Genomic DNA, 11,347 nt, shown 5'->3' on the forward strand with positions numbered 1-11,347 from the left:
TGGGTAGCAGCCAGGACTTTTAGCCAAAATCATTCACAGAACCAAACCATGAGGTCACTGCTGACGCTTATACAGCTTACACCATTACCACCAGCTGACCGGGCTTTACTGGCTACTGTAGCCACACCTTGCTGCCAGCATGAACTCCCTCTGGTCCTCTGATTCTTTGATGCCAGATCCCAATAAAGGTCTGGGGCTGATGTGTTGGGTTGGAACAGCCTGGGCCATATGCACGCACTCTAGCTGTAAGGGACCTCAGAGAATCTTAGTCTCTGCCGTTCCCACCTCATAGTGGGAGGCATTCTGTCTTCTGCCAGACTACTGGGTGGGAGACTCCCAACTTACAGGAAGGGTTTCAAATGCTGAGCAGCTAGAAAACTCCACAAATGTGTACTTCATCTTCTTTGACCTCACATCTAAAAGTAACCCATCAATCACTTTAATATCACCTTTTTCTGTTTTCATCACAGCACTTTTCCCTACTGGATATATTCTTATTGTATTTGTATTATTGTTTATTATCTGTCCCCTCCTCCTAGAATGTTAGTACCATGAAATTTAAGGAACTTTTGTTCACTGCTGTATCCCCTGGGCCTGGAATACTGCCTGGCATACAGGAGAAGCTTCTTGTGCACATTTATGAGCCCAGGAATGAATAAATATATAAAGCCATTAGCACAATTCCTGGTACATAGTAAATGTATATTTGGCAACTTACTATTTCTTAGGAGATAAAAGTATTTACATTCTTTTTCATTTAAATTCAATTACTTAACGTATAATATATTATTTGTTTCAGTGGTACAGGTCTGTGATTCATCAGTCTTATATAATACCCAGTGCTCATTACAACACATACCCTCCCCAGTGTCCATCACCCAGTGACCCCATCCCTCCACCCTCCTCTCCTCCAGCAATCTTCAGTTTGTTTCCTGAGATTAAGAGTCTCTCATGGTTTGTCTTCCTCTCTGGTTTCATCTTGTTTCATTTTTTCCTTTCTTTCCCTATGATCCTTTGCCTTGTTTCTTAAATTCCACATATCATTGAGAGCATACAATAATTGTTTTTCTCTAATTGACTTATTTTGCTTAGCGTAATACCCTCTAGTTCCATCCACGTTGTTGCAAATGGCAAGATTTCCTTTTTTATGGCTGCATAATATTCCATTATGTGTATCTACACCACATCTTCTTTTTTTTTTTAAGATTTTATTTATTTATTTATTTGACAGAGAGAGAGAGAGCGAGAGAGCGAGAGCACAAGCAGGCAGAGAGGCAGGCAGAGGCAGAGGCAGAGAAGCAGGCTCCCCACTGAGCAAGGAGCCCGACGCGGGGCTCGATCCCAGGACGCTGAGATCATGACCTGAGCCGAAGGCAGCGGCTCAACCCACTGAGCCACCCAGGCGCCCTACACCACATCTTCTTGATCCATTGATTTGTCAGTGGACATCTGGACTCTTTCCATAGATGGGGTGTTATGGACACTGCTGCTATAAACATTGTGGTGCAGGTGCCCCTTTGCATCACTACATTTGTACCTTTGGGATAAATACACAGTAGTGCAATTCCTGGGTCATACAGTAGCTCTATTTTCAACTTTTTGAGGAACCTCTACTATTTTCCAGAGTGGCTGCACCAACTTGCATTCCCAACAGTGTAGGAGGGCTCCCTTTTCTCTGCATCCTCGCCAGCATCTGTTGTTTTCCTCACTTGTTAGTTTTAGCCATTCTGACTGGTGTGAGGTCGTATCTCATTGTGGCTTTGGTTTGTATTTCCCTGATGCCAAGTGATGTTGAGTATTTTTTCATGTGTCTGTTGGCCATTTGGATGTCTTCTTTGGAGAAATGTCTGTCCATGTCTTCTGCCCTATTGTGACTGGATTATTTGTTCTTTGGGTGTTGAGTTTGATACGTTCTTTATAGATTTTGGATACTAGCCCTTTCTCTGATATGTCATCTGCAAATATCTTCTCCCATTCTGCTGGTTGTCTTTTGGTTTTGTTGACTGTTTCCTTTGCTGTGCAAAAGCTTTTGATCTTGATGAAGTCCCAATAGTTCGTTTTTGCCTTTGTTTCCCTTGCCCTATGGAGACGTGTTTAGCAAGAATTTGCTGCAGCTGAGGTCACAGAGGTTGCTGGTTGTGTTGTCCTGTAGGATTTTGATGGATTCCTGTCTCACATTTAGGTCTTTCATCCGTTTTGAGTCTATTTTTGTGTATGATTTAAGGAAATGGTCCAGTTTCATTCTTCTGCATGTGGTTGTCTAGTTCTCCCAATAACATTTGTTGAAGAGACTGTCTCTTTTTTTGGATATTCTTTTCTGCTTTGTTGAAGATTAGTTGACCATAGTATTTATATTCTTTTAAAAATAGCATTAAATAAAAAACACCATACCTACATTATATCATTTGACCTTTTCAGTCTTCCAAGAAAAAGGGTGTTGGGTGTGAAGCATATGGGCCTTTTTCTGGTGAGGCATATGTGGCCCCTTCAGTGTTTGTTCTAGTTCTTCCTGTGCCTGTGAGACACAGCAGTGAGAGCCTATGTGGAAAGACTGAGATTTGACCAAGGCCACATAGCTTACTTACTATTACCAGATATTCTCACTGACTTTAGTGTTCTTTCTGTTACAATAAATCTCACCCTATATTCTTGGTGATTGTGAGGGAAATTACTATTGGGTGTTTTTTTTGGGGGGGGAGGGGAGGTTGACCATTATATCACAAAGCAGAGCCATAAACATAATTGCAGGCCAGCATTAGTGTATGCCAATTTGTCCAAATTCACATTTTTAATTTGGTGCCCTGAGACCCCTAGGAAAGTTATCATGAAACCATAGTTGTTCCCAGTTGGCATCCTTAGGTGTTATTCATGGTCACATGTTTTGTGATCCTAAACAGTGCCAGTGACTTACATATCTCCCTGGTAATGCTCACTAAGATGCAATGCTGGATGTCTTCCACATTATGGGGAAGGCTCTTGACCTTTTAAGAGCTTATGATCCCAAAAGATATCATTTTGATGTATTTGCATAAACCCCAAAGAACTTGGGCTGAATGGGAACATCTAATCAGGTAGCAGGATTTTTATTGTCCTACTGTGTGCCTAATGCTAAAAAAAAAAAAAATCCATAATAGCAAAGTGTTTATATAGTTTCTTTTGTGATTAAATATCAAAGGAAAAGAGGGAGTCTGCTTACAGATCTGGTGGAGAGATGATTTCAGGAGGGTGTGCTAGGAATCTGTAGGGGTGCCACTGATGGAAAACCCGGGCCAGGAGATCGAGAAGTGGTCTTGGGAATCCTGCTGGCTTAGAGGGTTGGCAGAGGGGCTTGGCCCTGAAAGCCATCATCCCAGCCATACTGGGGAAGAAAGACTAAACTTCCTGTGTAGCTTCAGTGGTGGAACCAGGACCAAAAGTTGGAAATAACAGGGAGCAGAACTTTCTTTCAAAGCCTAGTGGGGTTTTTGGCTCTAGCATTCCTTTTTTTTTTCTTCTTTTTTTCTGATTTCAATATTAATGTGATTTCATAGAAGAGAATTGAAAATATCACAAAGCAGAAGGAAAAAAATCAGTCACACTACTATTCAAAGATGGCTATTGTTATATTTCCTTTTTTATTTTTTAAAGATTTTGTTTTTATTTATTTATATTATTTGTGAGAGAGAATGCAAGAGAACACAAGCAGTGGAGAGGGAGAAGCAAGCTCTCTGCCAGCAGGGGGCCCTTTGCGAGGCTCAATCCTGAATTCATGACCTGAGCTGAAGGCAGACGCTTAACCTACTGAGGCACCCAGGTGCCCCATTTATATATTTCCTTTTTTACTTTTTATTTTATTTTTTAAAACGATTTTATTTATTTATTTGACAGAGATCACAAGTAGGCAGAGAGGCAGGCAGAGAGAGAGGAGAAGCAGTCTCCCTACCGAGCAGAGAGCCTGACATGGGGCTTGATCCCAGGACCCTGAGATCATGATCTGAGCCGAAGGCAGAGACCTAACCCACTGAACCACCCAGGCACCCCTGTATTTCCTTTTTAAAACACAGTTTTGGTAGTAGTATTTATTAAAAAAGCATCATGTTATCATATAAACATTTGGTGTGATGTAAGCATTTTTCCTTCATAAGTAGCATTTTTTAATAAGTAGCATTTCTAATTCTGCTTAATATCAAATGGCTATGCATTGTTTAGTCATTACTCTATCATTGGAAATTTTGGTCCTTTTAATTTTTTTATTTTTAGAAAATTTGTGATGGGGTACCTGATTGGTAGAACATGCGACTCTTGATCTCAGGGTCCTGAGTTTGAGCCCCACGTTGGGCATGGAGCCTACTTAAAAAAATAAAATAAAATCTTTGATGAATATGCTTGGGTATAGAAGTTTTGTGTTTCTTGTATTTTGCATTTTCTACTGGTAAGTTCTCATAAATAAAATTAGTAGGTTTTTCTAACCATCAGAGTTTATAACAAAGGAGTAAGTTGCTTCAAGAGGTGAGACTGAAAGCCTACCTACCAGGATATTGAAGAGGGATTTCTTTATCAGATTGAATCTTAGACATGATCACCTTTACCTTTCCTGTCCACCTTTGATTTTGTGAATCTATTAGAGGGTTTAGTGCTGTCTGTGATACTGATTTGGTTTTGGGGAGAGCCAAGATGAGGGTCGAGGATTCAAAGTATAATTAAAAGACTGGTTGCCGGGGCGCCTGGGTGGCTCAGTGGGTTAAGGCCTCTGCCTTCGGCTCAGGTCATGATCTCAGGGTCCTGGGATCGAGCCCCACATTGGGTTCTCTGCTCGGTGGGGAGCCTGCTTCCTCCTCTCTCTATCTCTCTCTCTCTCTGCCGGCCTCTCTGCTTACTTGTGATCTCTCTCTGTCAAATAAATAAATAAAATCTTAAAAAAAAAAAAAAGACTGGTTGCCACAGATGCATACTGAGCAAGTGAAACTTGACATCCTTCTTGCTACATGTCTTGTTCTTATTTTCAGGATATGCTCCCATCTTCCTTCGTACTTCTATCCAGCCCTCCATTTTCTGGTGAAGCATACATGACCTCTTCAGTGTTTGTTGCAGTACTTCCTGTGGCTCTGATTCATTGTTTCCCCTTTCCCACCCTTTTCATCTTCCAAAGGTTCTTCAGCACTATGCAGCAGGGCCAACTCACCATGTTATAAATCATAGGCAATAGCTAGTTCACTAGGTAGGCTGTTGAACTGTTTCAGGGGATAGAACTAGGGCCCTGAAGCCACCCTATTCCATCCCTTAAGGTTTGATGGGTTTTTTTTCCCCAGGTAATTAAATGTGTGTCTTGTGGACCTGGGCTTGGCTGGAATGCTCAAGGGTCCTGAAGATCCTTCTATAGCTTCCTGCTGTTGAATTCCATTAAGAGAAGATGGCAAAAGTCAACATAACTAGAGACCTCATCCGTAGGCAGATCAAGGTAAGCACCTTAGACCTTTGTACAAAAGCATGAGGTTCTTTCTTCCTAACAGACTGGGGAAGAAGCTGAGGTCTGAAGACCTTGACTTGCCTGAAGTCACACAGCTACTTAGTGGCAGACCCAGGACTAGAATCAGGGTCTCTTGACTCCCATCTTCTTTTGCCCACGAACATGGAATTCATGGAGACTCCTCTATCCTAGTGCTTTGTACCTGGGCTGCTGAAATTAATGAAAGCTGGTGAGAGAAGGGAGCCATCTGTGTCTTGTGCATGTGCATACACAACTGTGTTGTGCATATGTAGGTTTATGCGGGGGGGTGCTACAGCAGGAGAAAATACAGCATCTTCATGTTGTTCTAGCTGCCGAGTTGTGCACGTAACAGAACCTGGAAGAGTCTTAGTCCTAGTTCAGCTTAAACTCTTTCTTCTTTTCTTTAAGGGTCTCCTGCACCTGACCTATGCAGTTGGTACATTCTGCGAGATGAATGAATGACCAGGCAGTCAAGTTCATTTAGCAGGGTAGCCCAGGCTTTGTCAGGAGCACAGGGATTGATGGATGGATGGATGGATGGATGGATGGTTTGTTTGTTTTTTTTGTTTGTTTGTTTTTTAAGGACCACAGGGATTTAATGGAAGAGTTTCCACCAAGACAGGATGTGCTTCTGTAGTAAGAACCCCAAGCTGGGGTCAGGAGCTTAAGACCCTAATTACTTATAAGACTTGAGTCATTTTACTTCCTTTTGTTTTCTGTTGTTAAATGATAATAATGTCTGCCTTTAGGCAGATCATAGAGAATGAAATCTGAAAGTTCTTTGAAAAGGTTAAGTGCTAAAAAAATTTTTTAATTAAAAATCTTTAAAAAGTCAGTGGCATGCAGCCTACGCTGTGATCATCATCTAAAAGGATTGAGTGTATGCCTCTACATGAGCTGTGTACTTGGTGCACATCAATCTGTTTCATGTATTTTTTTCCCGCATCCCTGAATCCTTTGGGGGCTTTGTCCATTTGTGGGTTTTTTTGTAATTTCATTGGACTGGATGGCCCTCAAGGGCAAGGACCATTTCCTAGAGGCACAGAATCAGAACTGGAGGGACGATGAAGTTATTTTTTTTCCTATGAATATACTCCACAATATGTGTCCTAAAGATGGTGCCCACCCACTCCATCCTAACAATGCAAACTCCCTATTTGTTGTTTTTAGTTTTTTTCGTTTTTTCTTTTCCTCCTCCTCCTCCTCCTCCTTCTTTTTTTGTAACCCAACAGCACAACTTTGTGCTTAATTTTATACTCTCTTATTATTATTCTCTAACCCTTACCCAAGTATAGTGCAGACTCCTGCAGGCCAATTTCTTGTTACTTTTATAGATCCTATGGTGCCCAGCACAGTGCTGGGTACATAATAGGTACATGGGAAATCATGTTGGATTAAATTAATGAAACTGTGAGTTTGTATCTGTCCCCCAGGAGCGGGGTGCCCTGAGCTTTGAGCGGCACTACCATGTCACTGACCCCTTTATCAGGCGGCTGGGCCTGGAAGCAGAGCTACAGGTAAGAAATCCAATTTGCATACTAGATGCAGATGGCTGGGTCTCCATTTTCTGTCTGTAGAGAATCCTCTGCATTATTCAAGGCATAAAAAAGTTTTTCTCTTCAGGTCACACCTGATGGTTACCTCTCCTTTCCAACAGTTTTATTAGGCAGGTAAAAATAGGCAGGTGAATCAAGGTTAGTGATTGGTATGGTCATGCAGAAGTTATTTCTTGGTCATATATTATTTGCTGTGTGCTTGGAAAAAAGATTGTTGAAATGTGTGCCACGTTTTTCCTATTGGCTTGGACAATAATTATTCTTACCTTTGCAAAGGAAGTTAGAGTTTACACAGTGTTTTTACACACACGCGCGCGCGTGCGCGCGCACTTTCTTATTTTAGCTTCAAAGTAATGTTGTGGGGTTATAGGGAATGGGTATTAAAAAAAAAAGGTTTAGAAAGGTCAAGCACCTTGTCCAGTGTTGTCCTGACCAGTCCATGGAAAGCCAGGCCTTCAGTCCAGAAGTTCACCTTTTTCATTATGTCCAACACAGAGACACTCTATAATGTTATGATGTTAGTTCCAGTCCCTTTCCTTCTTCCAGACCATGTTTTGAATCCAACTTTTAGATGTCCTATCCAATTTAGTGTTATCAGTGGGTTGAGTTGGAATTCTCTTTGCTGGGATGCCTGGGTGGCTCACTCAGTTAAGCGTCTGCCTTCAGCTCTGGTCATGATCCCAGGGTCCTGGGATCAAACCCCGCATTGGGCCATCCAGGTGCCTCTAAATTTAGTTTTAAAACCTGTTTTCCTGGGCACCTGGGTGGCTTAGTCATTAAGTGTCTGCCTTGGGCTAAGGACATGATCCCCAGGTCCTGGGATCAAGCCCCGAGTCAAGCTCCATGCTTGGCAGGAAGCCTGCTTCTCCCTCTCTCACTCCTCCTGCTTGTGTTCCCTCTCTCCCTGTCTCTGTCTCTGTCAAATAGATAAATAAGTAAAATCTTTAAAAAAAAAAAAAAAAAAAAGTAAAACTTGTTTCCTCACTAGCTATATGGTCTTGTGCAGGTTACCCTAGTTTCCTGATGTGTGAAGTAGAGCAGTAACTGAGAATTGTTGTGATGATTAAATGAGATTTGTGTGAAGCACTAACAACACAGTGCCTGGATCATAGAAAGCTAGTTCATGATTCTTAAGTCTTCCAGATTTTTTTCTTAATTGATTTATTTATTTTTTTTTAAGATTTTATTTATTTATTTGACAGACAGAGATTACAAGCAGGCAGAGAGGCAGGCAGAGAGAGGAGGAAGCAGGCTCCCTGCTGAGCAGAGAGCCCGATGCGGGGCTCGATCCCAGGACCCTGGGATCATGACCTGAGCCGAAGGCAGAGGCCTAACCCACTGAGCCACCCAGGCGCCCCTTAATTGATTTATTTGACAGAGATTACAAGTAGGCAGAGAGGCAGGCAGAGAGAGAGAGAGGAGGAAACAGGTTCCCTGCTGAGCATAGAGCCCAATGTGGGGCTTGATCCCAGGACCCTGGGAACATGACCTGAGCTGAAGGCAGAGGCTTTAATCCACTAAGCCACCCAGGCGCCCCCTTGCAGTTTCTTAATATAAATTTTTTTGCCTACAAAATGAGGCTCAAACCATTTAAATAGTTTGGTAAACTCTTTTATACTTTTATATCATGATTGCTTACATATTTCTAAAAATTCTTTGAAAACATAATTTTTAAGACATTTATTTATCCTTTATTGATTTGGAGTTTCTTTCCATATTTCCTTCAGAACATAACTCAAAGTACTCCCTTCTGGTGCAGCTGGGGACAGGGCATGAAAGATTTTTACCTCCAAGGGGATATTTAGCAATATGTAATACCAGTTTTAGTTGGCCAGATGAGAAGAGTACTGCTGGCATATAGTGGACAGGGGATAGGGATGCTGCTAGACCTCCTACAACACCCAGTACAGCAACAAAGAATGTGCAGTAAAGAATTATGCAGCCCAAATGCCAACAATGCCGTGGTTGAGAAACCCTGCTCTGCTGGATGCTGAGTGGACAGTGGTCACTGGCTGGCTGGGCTCACTCTTTCAGCTGTGCCTCCAGCCAACCCATATTCTCTCCCATCTCTTCCTAGTTAAGTAACTTGGTCCGAAATAGACTTAGAAGCTTTTATAAACACAAAACAGGATCCCATGTATTGTTTCGCAAAGTTTGGAGCGCAAATATAAAATTACATCGAGGTGAAATGTTTCAATTTGCACTTCCCTAACCTACATAGTATGTACAGATTTCAATGTTTAAAAAAAAAAAGAAAGAAAGAAAGAAAAGAAAAGAAAAGAAAAGAAACAAAAACTCTAGTTTAAATCCCAGCTTTGCCACTTGTGAGACTTAGAGAAGTGAGAGCAGATGGAAAGATGATGACTGGGAGAAAAATGGGTTTGGGAGAGTTTCAGGGGTTGGACATATTAAATTTGGAACCCTGTTGGATAGCTTTATGGAGATGTCAAGTAAATAGGCAGTTGATGATACTAATTAGGAGAGAGCTATGGACAGGAGGGAGAAATCTGAAGACTCAACTCTAGGAGGGATAGAGACTAGGGCCCAAGACCTAGCTATGGAGACACTCCAGCTTTTAGAAGTTGATTACAAGCTAAGAAGATAAAAAGTTACCCAAGAAAGTCATCAGTGAAGTAAAAAGGAAACAGAACCAGGAAAGTGTAAAGGCCACATAATGAGAATATTTTAAGAAAGAAGGAGTGGTCACTTCTACTCAGTGCTTTTGAAAGGTTGGGTAAGATGAGGACAGAACAATGCATGTGGTCTTTACTGGAGCAGTTTTACTGGAGTGGTGGGAATAGATGCTAGATCGGAGGGGTTGTGAGAGGGAATTGGAGGAAAAGAAGTGACAGCCATATCATAGACAGCTTTCTTGTTTTCTCTTTCTTTAAAGAGAGGTGGAAGTTTATCTTTTAATTTATTTAATACAGACTTTTCCCCCAGATGAGAGGAGGTAGGATATAATCAGTAAAAAGGGTAAACTATAAAAGATACTTTCTCTTGGCCATCTATGTCTACTATTTACCTTTCTTCAGCTCTCTTGTCCTCCTGTCTTTGAGTTGGCTTTAACCAGTTGTAGGGGGGTTCATTTCAGAAGATGGAGGAAGAATGGCATCTGTTTTTCTTTTCTTTCTTTCTTTTTTTTTTTTAACAGAGATCACAAGTAGGCAGAGAGGCAGGCAGAGAGAGAGGAGGAGGCAGGCTCCCTGTTAAGCAGAGAGCCCGATGCGGGGTTCGATCCCAGGACCCTGGGATCATGACGTGAGCCAAAGGCAGAGGCTTTAATCCACTGAGCCACCCAGGCTCCCCAAATGATGTCTTCTTTATTCTCTCGTTTCTTTCCTTCAAAGTCATTTTATTTTGTTTTTGTTTTCCACTTTACAGAGTTGTCTACACAACTCTTGAAAAAACTTTGTTTATGAAAGGAAGTGGAGAACTGGAGAAGTGGCTGGGTCTATGGGATCAAGGGAGATTAATAAGAATGGAAGAAATATGAGCATGTGATTATGTTGATGGCAGGGGAAGGTTTGCTGATGTAGTAGGACAGAATAATTGAAGGAGCAAAGTGCTGGGGAAGGCTGGAGGCAGTGGGATTCAAGAGTTCAAGCAGTTCAGGCCTTTGATAAAAGCCAAGACATTTCTATCATTGTTAAAGGGTCCAGTGGGTCTAGGATAGGAGAGAGGCATAGACTGGAATAAAAACTGAAGTGTCATTCATTGACAGAGAGAGAGAGTCTATAGTAGCAGTTTTCAAAGTGTTGTCTGCAGACCCCTGGGAATCCCCATGACTTTTTCAAGGATGTCTGTGGTCAAAACTACTTTCATAGTAGTATCAAGACGCTGTTTGCAAAACAAAAATTAATTCATTTAAAATTTGCAAAAAATGGGGCGCCAGAGTGGCTCAGGTGGTAAACATCTGCCTTTGGCTCAGGTCATGATTTCGGGGTCCTGGGATCAAAGCCCTGCTTTGGGCTCCCGGCTCATTGGGGAGTCGTCTTCTCTCTCTGCCCCTTCCCTGCTTCCGTTCTCTCTCTTTCTCTATCAAATAAGTAAATATGCTCTTAAAAAATAAATAAAATTTGCCAAAAAAAAAAAAAAAGTGAGTAAAACTACTCTCACCTTAGTATGGATTAAGGCAAATAGCATCAATTGACTTATTAACGCCCTGCATTTGCAGTAACCAAAAAAAGCAGGTTTTACTTAAAATGTGCTTGATGTGAAGCAACAAAAATTACTAGTTTTAGGGCGCCTGGGTGGCTCAGTGGGTTAAGCCGCTGCCTTCGGCTCAGGTCATGATCTCAGGGTCCTGGGATCGAGTCCTGCA

The 11,347-nt window shown here is 41.8% G+C and overlaps 1 protein-coding gene across 3 annotated transcripts in view; it reads left to right on the forward strand.

Annotated features, from left to right (window-relative positions):
* Window positions 1-11,347, forward strand: part of LOC111143085 (WD and tetratricopeptide repeats 1) — a 71,828-nt gene that overhangs the window by 16,394 nt on the left and 44,087 nt on the right. For 2 of the 3 annotated variants that reach the window (XM_022496549.1, XM_022496550.1), the window contains exons 2-3: window positions 5,289-5,437; window positions 6,901-6,984. In XM_022496549.1, coding sequence (XP_022352257.1) covers window positions 5,390-5,437; window positions 6,901-6,984 — 132 coding nt within the window. In that variant the 5' untranslated portion in view covers window positions 5,289-5,389. Of the gene's footprint in view, window positions 1-5,224; window positions 5,438-6,900; window positions 6,985-11,347 lie in introns of those variants that run through there. The other variant, XM_022496551.1, reaches the window with a different exon arrangement.

The sequence above is a fragment of the Enhydra lutris genome, unplaced genomic scaffold (assembly GCF_002288905.1).
Source record: "Enhydra lutris kenyoni isolate GAN:26980312 unplaced genomic scaffold, ASM228890v2 scaffoldscaffold9, whole genome shotgun sequence".
Classification (NCBI taxonomy): Eukaryota; Metazoa; Chordata; class Mammalia; order Carnivora; family Mustelidae; genus Enhydra; species Enhydra lutris.